Here is a 16,032-nt window from a genome sequence, read left to right as displayed (position 1 = left end):
TTAGGGCCAGTAGAAACTTCTGTAATATTTTCTTGCCGCGTCACAAGCTGGTTTTCTCTACAAGACATTCAAATAGTAACATTAGTTTTTGATCCACTTGGACCCGGAGTTACCTCCCTCCCGAGCCAAATACAGGTATAAGTCTCCTGATATGCCCCAACTGGTCCCCGCCCCGCTAACTCCATCTTGCTTTTCGCTTCCCCGGACGCTCACACAATATGGGACGTACTGGGCAGAGAATCTCGGGCTGTAAGGTAAGCGAAAGCCTATGCTTATTGCTTATTACTTTTCGGCTAACTCGTGCCAGAATTGCCGTTTAAGGTGAGCTATGTTATACAGGTAGCTTGATCATAGCTGAAATTAGATCTGTTTTGTTAGACATCTGAAATGTACCTGTTCTTCTTCAATCCATTATGATAGCATTTTGCTGATGAAATCTCCACACTAAAGGCGACGATGAAAGACCGTGTGCTCAGTGCGTCAAGAAAAACCTCTATTGCGACAGAAGTCTCAAATTCCGATTTCGCCACAGCAGTCTCACCCCAACGTTAGTAATGGTGGTCCTCTATAACGCGACTTACGTACTAAGAAAGCAGAAGGACCTCTAGGGGAAGATTGAAATTTCCATCGAATCAACAGTGGAGCAAGCTCTCGAACAAAAAGATTGAGTTTGTGGATCAGACGTTAGACACCGTTCGATCGTCCAACTCTCTCTCAGAACCCGAAGCTGATCCCGGCTCTTCGGAAGACCAGACCGTTTCTCTCCTGCGAAGACGGGACGCAGAATTCACGTCATCGTGTATTGATGGCCAAGATGATATTGACGGTCTGGGTCATCATCTAGCGAGCCCGATTTACTCACACACAGATAGTGAGCCTCAAGTCTCCAGTCATCTAGACCAGACCACTTTGCCATATCATCAACCCCCTCATCAATTGCCTGAGCTGGTGTTACAAGAGTACGCACCCATTGCGACCGAGCAGACTGAGAGTGGTTGGCATAACACCAAGTATACACCGCAAGGTACCCATAGTTCATATGGTGATAGGCATCAGTTAGGTCTGCCCATTTGCGTGCTCAAACGAAACGATGCAGAGTTGCTTCGTCACTTCTTCTCAGGCTTCAGCAATGCATTCGATCTTGGAGATCCAGATAGACCGTTCTCCAGTTGGTTGTCAACTCGAGTGTTGCAATTTCCTCGTTTACTTGAGTCCATCTTGATGATCGCGTCGAGACATCTGGGCAAGGAGGATACCAATACAACTTTCTTAAATTCAGAGGCTGATGCATCTTCTTGTCACGCACAACTTCTGCCAAGTATTGCTTCAATTATTGACTTGACTATCAAAGAGACTCATTCTGTTACTAGCCTGTTATCGCGGTTTGTACGTACTATGGAAGGTCAGTGCCCCTCCTTCCAATGTCTTTCATTCCCAAGTCTCACGAAACCCCTCTGCAGTAGTACTGCCACGAGAAAAGCTGTGATACTGATTGACCGATGCGAACAGCCAAGAACTTGATCTATCCTTCCTCACTCAGCCAAGAGGACATGATGGAGGAACTGACAGAACCTTTCCAACAAGAGGACCTCCGAGAAGCCGCGTGGTGGGCGAATTTGCGACTGAAGATCTACTTAGCTGTTGTCACTCAGGCACCTTTTGCATCAAACTCAGATTCTGCGTATGCAGATAAAAAAGGTGTTCCTATAGATGATAAAGAATGGGCAAACCTAATGCTTCTTCACCTGGCAGACATTTCCCGATACTGCTTCTCGGACAACAAACATGTTGATCACTATACTGCACTACTGACAGATCTCACTACATGGTCGAAGTCGAAACCAGATTCATTTGATCCAATTTATACATGTAAACACCCTGATGGACGGGTTCTTCCAGATGTTTGGGTTTACAACGAATCAGTGGCTGCTGGCTTGCAATACTATCATCTTGGTCGAATGCTTCTCATTTCTCACGATCCGCGTCTTCCCAAGATTGGACCTGCAAAGAACAGAGCAATGAAGCGAATAGAGGTATACAAAACACGTCGCCGTCGAGAAATATTTGTCTAATGTTGATTAGATGGAGATGAAGAACGATACCAAGATAATCTGCGCAATTGCCGAAGGCATGGGTGAAGCCAGCCCTACATATCTGTGTGTTATGTTATAATCACAAAACTTTGGCGATTATGCTTATATATTGAAAGGACTGCTTGCATGGCCATAGCCTTGGTCGGAGATCTTTTCGACACACGCGCTGAACGAGATACCCTCACTCATATTCTTACCAATGCGGCCGATCAATTCGGATGGCCAACTTCTTACATGTATAATTTGACCTATACAGTTACTTAGAATCTGGGGGCTAACAATCCATAGCCGAGAAACTCTAAAGGAGACGTGGGGATAGCTTGAGCCAAGCCATGATAATAGTTGCTAGGTAGTGTAGTTTCGAACCTCAGATTACACAAGCCAAGTTTTCTGTATGAGGTTCATCATGGCTAGTCAGAGGACAATAGAAACACATACAAATGAGGTGATCCAGATCGTGCCAGTTCTCTACAGGGTATTTCTGGCGGCGCAACACTAGACCCAATTCGCCTTAGAGCCAAAGAGAGCCGATAACAACCGCAATAGGTTCGTGACAGACCCGGGGTGTTTGTTCCGGCGACAAGCGAGACCAATTCTGTAGGCTTCGGAACAAGTACACCAAAACAGGAAGAAATTCAAGAGCCAACGCCTATCCTTACCTCTTATCCCCCTTGATTGTCAATGTAACTACAGTAAATGTCAAGGATATGCCTCCCCGTAGATTGATGGCATGGCCATTTGACTGGCCCTTGTTCTGAGGGGGCCTAAGGATCATGGAGAAACGGTGTCTACCTAATCTTCTTCCGCTAAATCTTATCCTCCAGGTTGATAAAGGAAAGTAACTCCGGCACCAAACAAGTTTAATTCCCCGCCCTAAACTCTTAGGCCCGGGAACACAAAACATGGAGCCGACGGTAGTTGATGCGGAGAAATGGAGTCATTCTTTGCAGAAGATTGCTTTTTGTCCAAGATCTTAGCCGCTTCCCCCATAATAACCCCAGCTTTTGAGGTGATCCACCCCCAGAAAAACAAGATTTCTCGGGATGATGAGAGAAGTGGGCTAGTGAAATGACAAACAACTGTTGCATGAGTCGTTAGCATGATGAGAATATACATAGGGCTCTAAGCTACAGTTGCGCATTGAGATCTTTCTTCTCTACATTCTCATCTGCATCACAATATCATATTTTGTTTTTCGCTTCTTTATTGATATCTGACAATATGTCTACCTACGATGATCACAAGTCCTCAGTTAAGGGCCATGGCATGGAAAAGTCGACATCCACCAACATCGAACATGTTGAAAGGTCCCACGGCACCATTATCGAGTTTGACGACTCCATCGAGGATACCAAGCCATCCAAATCAGTTTGGCTAATCACATTTACCGTTGCCATGGGCGGTTTCTTGTTTGGTAGGTAACCCACATCCTTCTCTTCTGGACTCCCCTAAAAGGAACTGTCAGGTTACGACACTGGTGTCATCTCAGCTGTTCTAGTCACCCTCGGCGACGATCTCGGCCACAATCTCGACTCTCATGAACAAGAACTCATTACTTCCATTACCTCTGGAGGTGCTCTCATTGGTGCTCTGATTGCTGGTCTTCCAGCTGATAAGTATGGTCGCAAGCTTGGAATCTACATCGGTTGCTTTCTCTTCCTTGTTGGGTCTATTGTCCAGGCTGCTGCGTTTAATCTTGCCACCATGACTGCGGGACGTCTTATAGTTGGATTTGGCGTTGGCTCAGCTGCCATGATCATTGTATGTATCAATCTCGACTGGCCAACATCCTGAACTGATTTATATAGCCTCTCTACATTGGAGAGCTCGCCCCAGCCAAGTACCGCGGTCGTATGATTGCCTTCGATAACCTCAGCGTAACACTCGGTCAATTGGTTTCCTACGGTCTTGGAGCTGCATTCACCGATGTTCCTCATGGCTGGAGATACATGATCGCCGTCGGCGGCATTCCTCCTATCGTCCTCGCTGCTCTGCTTCCCGGATGCCCCGAATCGCCCCGACAACTCATCGCACACGGAAAGAGAGACGAAGCTGAGAAGTGTTTACGACGAGTCTACCCCGCTGCTACTGAAGAGCAGCTTAAGTCCAAGCTTGATCGTCTTGTGTGGACGTTTGAGGTCGAGTCTTCGGTTGTGGCCAACAAGTCTCTCTGGTGGCAGTTTAAGCAACTTCACTGTGTGCCCTCCAACCTTCGCGCGCTGATTTCTGCTTGTACCGTCATGGCTAGTAAGCTTCTAAGTATGCTTGTGAATCTGAACTTCTGTCGCTAACAATATCATAGTCTCTCAGCTCGGTGGTTTCAACACTCTGATGTACTACTCTGCGACCCTATTCTCCCTCGTCGGTTTCAACAAGCCCACCGCTGTTGCGATCGTTGTTGGTGCCACTAATTTCCTCTTCACATTCGTAAACCTAGTTGTTATTGATAAAGCCGGACGCCGTATTATTCTACTAGTTACTGTGCTGGGAATGGTAAGATATTCCTCAGTTTCCGGCAAAACCACGATATTGACATTTTCCCAGTCTGTGAGCATGGTCATCGCCGCTGTCGCATTCCACTGGATCCCTATCTCCAAAGACCTTGTCCTCCAAGCCGATTCCGTCAATTGGGCAGGTATTGTTGTGCTTGTCACCATTATATTTTACGTCGCCTTTTTCGCTAGTGGTGTCGCCACGATCGGATGGGTTGGAACAGAGCTTCTACCTTTAGAAGTTAGGGCGCTTGGCACAATGATGAACACAGTTACATGCTGGGGCTGCAATATCATCATTGCCTCTACTTTCCTCTCTATGATGAAGACTATGACACCCAGCGGCGCTTTTGGCTTCTACGCAGGCATCTGCTTTTTTGGCTGGGTTTTTGTCGTCTTCTTTTACCCCGAGGTCAAGGGACTTCCACTTGAAGAGGTCAGGAAAGTTTTCGAGAATGGCTTTGATATCAAACTGGCCAAGCAGATGCAGCGTGATCTCAAGACCAATAGCCAAGCTTTTGCGGAGCTTAATAAGGCCTAGATAGCAAATTCTGCATACTGCACGCCAGGGGCACACACTATCTACTTCATATCTTGTGTCAAAAACATTCTCTATATCTTTTCTAGTCTATGATATATAGCAACTAAATTATCTTTGCTGCTCTAACTTTGCATACAAATAAATAAATCGATTGGTTTCTATACCTGATGTTTCAGTAGAGCGTTTTACTAACTGGAATACTCGTCTGTCTTGAACAATTAAGCGAGGCGCAGATTACATCCTCTTCCTCTCATCTATGTATAGCGTAGCCGACAATTAACTTATTGAGAAGATAACTACAGATCAGAACCGATGAGACTTTCTTTGAAATCGAGTGTAAGGCCGTTGAGGAAACTTATCGAAGGTTACTTTCTTCTCAGTCATTACTGTTTTCACTGATAAAATGAATCATGTTAACCGAGGTAGGCAGTAGAGGTTATACACATCTCATGATGATCATTTTTACCACAGATTAATTGCGTCACTTCATGTCCGAGTTTGTCTTTGATCAAGTAAGCATAGGGAGCAACTTGCCTTGTATGGCGGATCAACAACAGCTCAAGAAGTCTTAGGATGCATGACTGAAATAGGCAATTTTCCCCCACGCTTAGCTAGTCTAAGACAATCGGTGGACTTGGTAGACACACCACCAGCATATGAGGAAATTTCTGCCAGATCTACGACAGGGATTAAGGCTTCAGAAGCGATTCTAGTCCACCACCCCAACTTGAAGTACTCCCTAGCACCGTGTCTGCTCAGTCTTGGTTCCTGTTTGGACTGATCAGGAAATGTTCAGAGGTTGTGGAGAAGATTCACGCGGGGTAAAATTATGGGAACGGTCACAGACGCCAAATGTGGGAATATCTTAATCACGATTGCATCTGGCAAGGTTTAGTTTGTCTACCCTCATAGGGACTGCCATGTATAAGAAGGCATTGTTGTCTTCGTCGTATCTAGTGTTCATCTCTATGCAGCTAAATTTAACTCTCTTCCCTACCTTATTCTATGAGCATTTGGTTTTAAGCAGTTGCATATTGTTCTCCTCAAGAGCTCCATAGCTTCTTGCCATCCTTTAGATTATCAACGATGTCAGCCTCAGTTGCCCCCCTGGGCTCTTCACCCTACGCGATTGCAGTGGGTGTGGCTGTTGTTGTCTACTTTGTCATTTACCCTTTTATCCTCTACCTAAAAGACACTAAGGGTAAGATATTTTACCTCAAGAGTGAACGTCCAGAAAAGTCTTACTGACTATATCCAGGTCTTCGACGTTTCCCTAACATGTCCCCGTTCTCCGGCATGTCTAGTATTCCCTTTATGATCCTTGCTCATGGGGGAGCACGATCGACTCATCTCGCGAAATTACACAAACAAAAGCCTATCATCAGAACAGGGCCTAACGCACTGTCCTTTGCCGGTGGACAAGCCATCAAAGACATTTATGGTCACGGAACTACCTGTATCAAGGATGGATCATACATCGTAGGAGCCGGAACTCATTTTCACCTAGCCGATGTGGTTGATAAACACGATCACGCCCGAAAGCGAAAGGTTCTCTCATCTGCTTACGCACTTAAGAATCTCGAGGGTTGGGAATACAAGGTTGCGGACAAGGTGCAGCGAACGATAGACCACTTTGACAAGGTCTGCACTGCTCCTTTGCCCAAGGGTGCCCTGTTTCCCGATTCTAATGACTTCAATCTCGACTTCCGTGCCTGGTCTAACTTTTTTTCTCTTGATGCCATCGCCGATATTGGTCTTTCTGAGAAACTTGGTCTTCTTGATCGAGGCCACGATCGTGTGGAAGCTCAGGAGACATGCGGTACTGTCTACGAAACCAATCTACGACAATGTCTTTATCCCACAGCACGCAAGCAATCTTATCTTCTTTGGAGTTACGACTACTACAAGTTGCTCAATAAAATTTCCAACGTCATTCCGTTCTACAGGAAGATGTCCGAGTCAGCCAAGGGTTGGGATGATATCGTGTTACGCCGAGCTCAACTCCGGTTAGATCGATACCAGAAGGGGGAAAAGCTCGACGACTTCTTCCAGGCTCTAATGGAGGACAAGAACGGTAACCCCCATAATCTTGAATGGGGCGAGGTTGTTGCTGAGATCAATATCATGATGAACGCCGGAAGTGTCACCACTGCTATTGCTTTGGCCAACATACTTTATCAGTTGCTGCTGGACCCAAGATCAATGCAGCTCCTACAACAAGAACTTGATGCAGTCCTTGATCCCGATGAGGTGATTGCTCCCTATGATAAGGTCAAACATCTCCCCTACCTCCGCGCTTGTCTCGATGAATCGCTTCGGCTATGGCCACCAACCCCTCAGGGTCTTGGTCGTCAGACCCCTCCTGAAGGATTAACCATCATGGGCCAGTACATCCCCGGAAACACAAGTGTTAGTGTGTCTGCTCTGGTTGCGCATCGCGATGAGATAATCTACCCTGAGGCAGAAAAGTTTATTCCTGAACGATTCCTGGGCGAGAAGGGTAAGGATCTTCAATCCCACTTTATCACCTTCTCAGCCGGCGCTCGAGGTTGTATTGGGCGCAATATTTCTTATCTCGAACAGACTGTGTATCTTGCTTCAATCCTTCACCGATACGAATTTGCCCTACCAGCAGGCTTTGAGATGAAGAGAGAGGAGACAATGAACTATATCCTGGGCCCTATGCCTGTCAAGGTATGGCGAAGAAACTTTAGAGATCAAGAATCATAGTTCAATAACGCAGAGTATTTAACAATTAGGCACCAAGTACTTAGTTTTATATCAGTAGAATAATAAAATGTAGTTTGGGCATTACACCAACTACAGTTGCATCTCTCAACAGTAAGTAATAAGTTATTATAATAATGTTTGCGATATATAGGAGAATACTATTCTTCTTTCTACATAAACAGTAATTATAGTCGAAGACAGAATAAAATCGTATTAAGGAGGGGGCCGATTTGAACTAGATTCAGTTGACTTTTTGCCTAAATTATACTTGAAATAAATGATATTATTATTATTATTATACATTTATATTACAAGCCTTCAGCACCTTATTATAATTATCATATACTGACCTCATCAGGTAAAGGAGAAGTAACTCTAGGGTATTATTAAAGAGATATGCAAATTACGCATTCATTCTCTGTTATGGTTACATTATATCGGTGCTTGACATTGCCGTGAACCGGGAGCCTCAACTGTCCGTTGCATTGTTCCGCTGAGTCAGCGGCACACATCGGCTTTTGTAAACACCGGTCTGCAGATCATTCCCGAAATTAAAGGGAAAACAGTTCAGTCCCTGGAGTTTTCATACCAAATTTAAGTCTAAATAACCTTTTCAATTCTGGGATTATGCTATAGATACATGGGTATGCCAGTACCAAGTTTCGCTTATCACGACAGCTATCATCGGATTCATATTGAAACCCGGCCGCCGGGCAGGTAATCAATGACTTATAAAGATAGATGCCACAAGACAAGTCATGGCTCATTCTATCTTCATCACCAATTTTCAAATCATCAAGTATCCAACAAATCTCAACGATGGGATTCAAAGTTGTTATCGTGGGCGGCAGTGTTTCCGGCTTGTCGGTGGCTAATATGCTTGAGCGTTTTGGCATCGATTACGTCCTCCTCGAAGCTTACCCACACATCGCGCCTCAAGTCGGTGCAAGTATTGGCATTCTACCTAACGGTTTTCGTATCCTAGACCAACTTGGATGCTACGAGCCTATCCTTGACATTGCAGGGGAATGTCGCTATACCCTTGGCTCTGTCCGGGGGCCAGATGGTCTTCCACTGACTGCTTCCTCAGAAACAAGCCTTTCCGTTCACTTTGAGAAAAGGTAGGTAAACTCAGATGGTAGTGGTATTAATAGCTAACATGTAAGTAGAACGGGCTATCCATCTATTTTCATCGATCGACAAATGCTACTGCAAGTTCTTTACAGCAACATCAAGCACAAAGATCGGATTTTGCCCAATAAAAGAGTCACTCGTGTCGAATTTATCGCTAACGGAGCTCGAGTCCACACCAAAGATGGTTCCACGTTTGATGGAGACATCGTTGTCGGGGCCGATGGCATTCACAGTAAAGTCAGAGACGAAATGTGGCGTCTTGGCAAAGAACAAAGTCCTGGATACTTTCCAGTCGATGAAACCTCACGTATGCTTACTCACAAATCTCCTATTAATGGTACTAAAATATTTGAACAGGTGTTCCAGTTTCAACGCGATGCATATTTGGAATTTCCAACCGGCCCCCAAACTATGGCAGTCGAAGTCAACAGGGTGTGAGAGGACTAGGCCACTCCTATCTTGTGATTGCAGCACCGATGGATCGAACCTATTGGTTCCTTTTCGACGGACTCCCGGACACCGAATATGGCAAAGGTATTTCGAAATACTCCAAGGTCGATGAAGAAGGTCTTGTGAAAGCTCATCGTGACGATCCTATCACTGAGGATATGACCTTTGGCGAGTTGTACGACAGGAAAATCATGTCAACTTTAGTACCACTTGAAGAATACGTCTTTGATAAATGGCACTATAAGCGGATTATCACGATTGGTGACTCAGCTCACAAGGTAAGTTCCTAACGCAACAAGAGGGTGACAGCACTGACACCTTCGATTTACAGATTGATCCAGCATCCGGCCAAGGAGGCAATGGTGCTATTGAGGCTGCAGCACTATTGGTCAATTCTCTTGTACAGCATCTCAAGACTTGTCGTCAAGGCCTCTCGGAAACTCAAATTGAGACTGCGTTTGCAAATGTTCACACCCTACGATACGAGAGATCGCGTAACCTGGTAGCACAAGCGCACTTGCTACAGAAGATATCAAGCCAGAGGATGCCATTTGCTAGCCTCTTCGCATACCTCCTCCCATTGTTCGGCCCAACTGCCTTTGCCGACGTTGTTGTGCCAGTCTGCTCCGCTGCTCCCAGGATCGAGGGCATTCCTCTACCAAACCGACCGCACTGTGTTCCATATGAGGACGAGTTGCCTGCCAAGCCCTTCAAAAGCAATCTTGCTAAGCAGGTTCCATGGACTCTTGCGTGCGGCCTTGGAATACTCGGATACTTTGCACTTGGAAAGAAAGCCATACCGGGAGGAACAGGTATCGCGGAGACATTCCAGCAATTTGGCAATGGAGGAGCTTTGGCTAAATTGACTAGCCTTCAATCTGCGACCGGTATTGCCATCAGTCTGATTCCAACTATTTCCACATGGATGATCGAGGGCTCTCGAAACAGAAGTGTTCTTGACCCTCTGTGCTGGTTTGTAGCCCTCTCACAGGAACATTCTTAAGCAGGAACTAACTCAGAATAGGACATCATTACAGGCCGTCGTCTACTCTCTGGCCGGGCCAACATCGATTCCCACTCTCTTCAGTCTATCTTCTATTCTCTTCTCCAGCCCATCCATCACACAGAGACCAGTTAGCACCAAGGTTGCCAAGTCCATTGTACCAGGTATGGTTTTAGGCTACGTAGCACCTACCGTGGGAGCCTTACTTGTCCAAGACACCAATTATGTTCATCAGCTTGGCCTCATATGGCGAGCACACCCACTTCTCTGCGTTGCTTTCACTAGAGGGATCGCAGCACTCCGTTCTGGGTCTGACGAGAAGATGAGATGCAACGAACCTGAAAAGAACAACGACAAGAAGCCACTTGACTTCATTTCCGACCAGGAGCTTGAGATGTACAACGGGGCGGATGTTCCAATCCTCAAATCCGTACATGGGTTCGCTTTTGCTACCTCCATCGTTTTACCCCTTGCTTTGAAGCTTGCATCAAACGTTGGCGCACATGTCCCCGGAAGCCAAGTCGACGCGGTCCTACCCATGATGGGTTCCGTCTCCACGATTAGTGCTATCAATGCAACATCAAGTCTTGTCTACTGTATTTACTCGGCTTGGCAGTTGCGATCGCTTGGATTCGTAAAGACACAACAGGCTCTCATTGGGGGGGTTGCTTCGCTCGCTGTTTTAGGTCTTTCAGGACCTGGTGCTGCTATAGCAGGAGTTTTTTATTGGCGCGAGTCTGTTATCTCAGGTTTGGCCAAGATGTATGCCTAGATGGAACTTTAGCAATGCTACATAAATTGCGAGACGCGTTAGAAGACTGGGGATAATTGGGAGACATTTGGATATCGGAGACATGGAACGTAGACAGATATATAGCTCGAATTAATTTATTGCAAGTTTCATAACAAGACAAGCGTCAATAATTGGTGATAATCATAGTAGCATACCAAGAGGTTGGAGAAGGATAAAATATTGTGCTCACATTTAAAACGAAAACAACAAATAGAAAGGCAAGAGGCAGTATCATGACGCTAATAGAAAGACCATAGAACCCTCAACGAAGCTGGTCGAGACTCGTAGCAGGTTGCCAGTTAATGCAGTCGATGAGAATCATCTCGGCGATGATTAAACATACCACAGGTCGGTCAAGAATTAATGTTCTTGAGATTAATACATGCAAACGAACAGCGCATTCGAGGACAGTGGCCTCCAGTGGACATGGGCAAATATAACTAAGACGTTAGTGATATCTAGTCGCTATTGAACCTCCGATGGTTGTTAAGTTATCTAAGAAGAATATAAAGACTAGTAGAATAAGGATAAAAAGATTTAATTGCAAGTTTATTAAGTTACCCTAGTTTAAAAACTGCCCTATATACTTATCTTCTTAGTATTTAACTATTATATAAATTTATATATTTAAAAGAGTAAATTTCTAGATAAAATAATATAGTTTAAGTAAAAGTTAAAAAAAGGGAAAAACTTTAATAAAGAAAAGCTTTTAATATATCTAGGTTATACTAATAGTAATATTCTCTTAAAAGTTAATATATATATACTATAAGATAGCTAAAGCTTAAATACTAAGTAAAGTATTACTTATTTAATAGTTAATAAGTATTAATATATAATTATTTATCTCTAGGCATTTATATAAGCTAAGGATATTTTCACTTGTATAATATATTAGCAGATTCCTATTATTAAATAAAATTACATTTTATTATAACCCTCTTAGATTTAAAACAGTTTAAGTGTAATAAGGCTACTATTGTGAAATATTAATAACTATAGCTCTGCGGCAGCAGTTTTTGGTGTAAAGGATTAAGTAAACTCGATAAATACATTGTTAACGCAGTATTCGTTGATTCGGCTTTATAAGCAACTAATAACTTCAATCCTAAGATACCTAGATTCTATAATGACTGGCTACCGGTTTATTTGAGAGTTCAATCGGCCAAAACGCCGTGCCGATTCGGCTTCCTCTTCTGTGCATATTGAGCCGCTGCGGCTCAGCACCGGTTTTAAATCAAGCAAATGCAAGGTCAGCTATGTTCGTGGAGAGTGATGGCCCCCAAATTCACCCTTGCAAATCCTCCTTTTCGTATCACATCAACCAATGAAGATGATACACGTCTTGCGACCAGAACATCATTTCCCCAATTGAGTAATTTCCACTTTGCCTTGTTTTCCCTGTTGCCTTCAGTTGCAGCCCTTAAAGCCCATTCAATCGTCTACCTTCCAGCCTCACCTTGTATCTTCCAGCTGTCTGTATCTTACGATGAATTTAATCACATTTGCTTTCTCGCTCGTTTTATTTCGTTATGTACTGACACAAGAAGATCCAAAGTGTTATTATCCCGACGGTAGCGAAGCACGAAGAAGTTACTACACAGCATGTGAGTCGAAGGAGACGAGCTTCAAGACCTGTTGCCCCAGTACCTGGACCTGTTTGAAGAACGGGTTGTGCAAATCGGGCACTGGCGACGCCAAGCCCATTGCCAGTGTAGCTCGTGGAGCTTGTACAGATCAGAATTGGTCTGGCTGCCCGTCAATATGTCCTCTAGGTAAGTGCTGTAAAGGGTTCTAGTTAAAGTTGAGCTAACTGTATCACTAGAGAACAGTAATACTTCAGTTTATCTAAAAGAGTGCGACGATGGCAAATACTGCTGCCGCCCCAATGAAAGTTACAATTGCTGCTCTGGGGGGGATTTCCGATTTTCACTTCAAGTACCTCGGGCGACACCAGTGGCTGCTATAGCTGGTGGTACCGTGGGAGGGGTTGTTGGTGCTGCCATTCTGGCAGGCCTGGGATGGCGGTTCTGGAAGAGGAAGAAATCAGCGAGGGATACAGCTGAGAAGAATGTCGCAAATAAGAAATCTTCTCCAGGAAGTCAAACAGCTCACCCTTCAGAAGTAGAAGTTGATGCTGGCCCAGATAGTGTACTGGTTGAGTCGGATGCGCGAACTACACAGCCAAGTAAAGTTCATGAGCTACCAGCATAGCTGGCTGATGCAGAAATGGATCCGGTATGTACATTCTTCCAAACACTTCAGATCTTCAATTGCTTTTCTCGAAGTGGACAACCTGTGTGCCGTTCGGACGTGGGCTCCCACTCTGATGACCGATATGCCATCACACAAGCCGAGATATAAGTGGCTGGGATGCGGTATTGAGTTTGTTGAGACACTCCCGAAGAGTTCTAGTAGCAAATTCTTAAGGACAGTATTGCAGGACAAGGAGACAGGTACCGGCTAAACTTGAGTTTGGAATGGTACAATCACCTTCAATTTTGCTTGCAATCAATTCTACAAAGTCTGCATTAAAGATTTTGCGCACATAACCTCATTGTGTAAAATAAATATTATTTCTTTAAACGTGTACATAACCTTGATCGGTCTTCTGTAACATTGAATAATGTTAGTCATTGATTTCCTCCACGTGACACGACTAGGCTATTCCTATATTTGCCCAGTCTTTCGCTTCCTTAGCTAAGCCCATCTCTTTTCCTAAACATATCAACAATGGAAACAGAGCGACGTGTCAAAAAGAAGAATACCCGTGTGGCAGTCGGATGGTAGGTCCATTTCATAATATTTCGGACTGAGACTGATCTCGATAGTACTGCATGTAGAGGTATGTGCTCTATCTCAGGCAATGTTGAGGCGAATTGCTGAACACAGTAGTACGTCATGTAAGATGTGAGTTTCCGATTCAGAGTGTATGTTTAATCTAATTAGTTCAAGGTAACAAGGAAGGTTTATCTTGTCAGGCATGTGTAGAAGCAGGCATTAACTGTGAACGAGCTCTGCAAGTCCGGTTCCGGACTGGCCTTGACCAATCAGCTGGATATTCATTCTCCTCTAATCAAGTCTGGGTTCGACCAAGGAAATCATGTAAGTTGCATGGAAAGCTGTTTGACACGAAGCTTACAGCTTAAGTGGAATACGTCGACGAAACCGATCAAGTATCACAGAACTACAAGGACCAAGACCAAGAGTGAGCACTCTAGCCTTACGGCTACAATATGCTAACATTTCCAGCCTTTTGCTAAATGATGATTTGCCACTTAGTCCCGACCTCACGGACCGAGACCAGCAAATGTCTGCGCTCGCTCACATATCACCAGCTTCAAACACGTCTCAAAACTTATCTACTTCGTCACAAACTAGTCATCATGATTTAATAGGCTTTCCTAGGAATTTACAGACGTCTCAAGATCTTCACAGCAACTCTGAGCTCGGCTCTTCCCCAGGCTCGACCTGTTATCGCCCTGCAATACCATTCACAACACGCGAGGCCGTGCTGATCAAGAATTTTACCGAAAACATGGCTTTATGGGCTGATGCGACCGACATAAATCGCCACTTCGAGTTGGAAGTTCCGCGACGCTCCTTGTATTTCCCTGTGCTACGTTACGCCGTCTTCGCGTTTTCCTCGCGTCATTTAAATCGAGACCAGCCAGATACTTCTACTGAGGCATTGGAATACTACAATTCTTGTCTAAATGTCCTAATAGAAGCTGTCGATAAATTGAATGGACGGATCGATGAGGAAACGCTTGCCGCTATTGCTATACTGCGGCAATATGAAGAGATGGAAGGTGAGCGTCAAGCCTCGTCATAGCTTTCTTAGGATTACTAAACATGGCTTTAGCGGAAGATATGGAAATGCACCTGACAGGTACATCCAGGATTGTCAACTCAATGTCAGAGTTCGACTTTAACGGTGGTCTCGGCGAGGCCGCGGCGTGGCTCTGTCTTCGACAAGACATCTATGTCTCATTAACCCGACTTCGACCTTTGAGATCAAACCTCGAGAAATACCTCCAATCTGATATATTTCGACGCACTGATGATTCAGCCTATGCAAGTAAAATGGTCTTCCTTCTTGCCCGATCTCTTGCTTCCATCTATCCATCAGATTCATCATTTTCCAACGAAAACTTGGAGAGTATTCGACTGGAGGTGAATGGCTGGTTTGATTCCAAACCAGCCTCTTTTAATCCAATTCTAGAAAAGGGCAGAAATAAGGATGAAGGGAGATTATTACCTGAGATTTGGGTACTATCGCCTTTCCACGGTAGGTCGCACTACAGATAATCTGTTTCATACTGACCGACGTTAGCCGTTGGCTTGCAATACTACCATATTGCCAAGATTGTTCTCGCCATGTCTTCGCCGGTTGCTACAGACTCAGTCTTTGAGCAGATTCGTGAGAGCAAGAAGGTTGAGGTTAGGCATCGATTAAACTAAATTTTGAATGCAATCTAACTGGCTCTAAGCGAACGATTCGAAACCATTTGCTCCATATAGTAGCTTTGGCACACTCTCATGCAAAGGCAGAAAATGCTCTATTCACAGCCAGGCATTCATTATCAGTCTGTACGTAGCATCTGTCGTAGAATCAAAAGAAAGAGTCTTTCTTCTAACACTTTATAGGGGGCAGTGTTTTTACTGAGAAGCTAGACCAAAATATAGTTCTTGACCTTTTGCGACACATACAACAAAGGACTGGTTGGCAAACGGATTCACTTAGCTTCGCATTGCAGAAACAATGGATGCAAGACACGAACGAGGAAAGCTAA

At 44.6% G+C, this 16,032-nt stretch overlaps 6 protein-coding genes across 6 annotated transcripts; all 6 read left to right on the top strand.

Moving 5' to 3' along the window:
- Positions 1-456: 456 nt before the first annotated feature.
- On the top strand, positions 457-2,412 carry FSST1_002725 (uncharacterized protein; the record flags this gene model as incomplete). The annotated part of the gene is made up of 6 exons (XM_083228741.1): positions 457-547; positions 689-1,402; positions 1,510-2,033; positions 2,083-2,156; positions 2,210-2,329; positions 2,382-2,412. The coding sequence occupies 6 exons, from the start codon at positions 457-459 to the stop codon at positions 2,410-2,412; spliced, it is 1,554 nt and encodes a 517-aa protein (XP_083086155.1).
- Positions 2,413-3,314: 902 nt separating this feature from the next.
- FSST1_002724 (general substrate transporter) lies at positions 3,315-5,126 on the top strand (the record flags this gene model as incomplete). Its single annotated transcript, XM_083228740.1, has 5 exons — positions 3,315-3,507; positions 3,559-3,854; positions 3,902-4,340; positions 4,396-4,586; positions 4,638-5,126. 5 exons carry the CDS (start codon positions 3,315-3,317, stop codon positions 5,124-5,126), a joined length of 1,608 nt encoding a protein of 535 aa, XP_083086154.1.
- A 1,086-nt stretch (positions 5,127-6,212) lies between these two features.
- FSST1_002723 (cytochrome P450) lies at positions 6,213-7,856 on the top strand (the record flags this gene model as incomplete). The annotated part of the gene is made up of 2 exons (XM_083228739.1): positions 6,213-6,327; positions 6,385-7,856. The coding sequence occupies 2 exons, from the start codon at positions 6,213-6,215 to the stop codon at positions 7,854-7,856; spliced, it is 1,587 nt and encodes a 528-aa protein (XP_083086153.1).
- Positions 7,857-8,675: 819 nt separating this feature from the next.
- FSST1_002722 (FAD-dependent oxidoreductase) lies at positions 8,676-11,215 on the top strand (the record flags this gene model as incomplete). Its single annotated transcript, XM_083228738.1, has 5 exons — positions 8,676-8,977; positions 9,026-9,297; positions 9,348-9,718; positions 9,772-10,412; positions 10,465-11,215. 5 exons carry the CDS (start codon positions 8,676-8,678, stop codon positions 11,213-11,215), a joined length of 2,337 nt encoding a protein of 778 aa, XP_083086152.1.
- Positions 11,216-12,725: 1,510 nt separating this feature from the next.
- Positions 12,726-13,450, top strand: FSST1_002721 (uncharacterized protein; the record flags this gene model as incomplete). The annotated part of the gene is made up of 2 exons (XM_083228737.1): positions 12,726-13,011; positions 13,062-13,450. 2 exons carry the CDS (start codon positions 12,726-12,728, stop codon positions 13,448-13,450), a joined length of 675 nt encoding a protein of 224 aa, XP_083086151.1.
- A 519-nt stretch (positions 13,451-13,969) lies between these two features.
- On the top strand, positions 13,970-16,032 carry FSST1_002720 (uncharacterized protein; the record flags this gene model as incomplete). Its single annotated transcript, XM_083228736.1, has 10 exons — positions 13,970-14,022; positions 14,068-14,081; positions 14,132-14,146; positions 14,192-14,341; positions 14,387-14,444; positions 14,489-15,048; positions 15,102-15,527; positions 15,573-15,679; positions 15,730-15,829; positions 15,887-16,032. 10 exons carry the CDS (start codon positions 13,970-13,972, stop codon positions 16,030-16,032), a joined length of 1,629 nt encoding a protein of 542 aa, XP_083086150.1.

This window comes from Fusarium sambucinum, chromosome I, assembly GCF_050947815.1.
Source record: "Fusarium sambucinum isolate potato_lamoka chromosome I, whole genome shotgun sequence".
Classification (NCBI taxonomy): Eukaryota; Fungi; Ascomycota; class Sordariomycetes; order Hypocreales; family Nectriaceae; genus Fusarium; species Fusarium sambucinum.
Note: the sequence above shows the minus strand (reverse complement) of the source record. Positions and strands in the feature narration are given on the sequence as shown.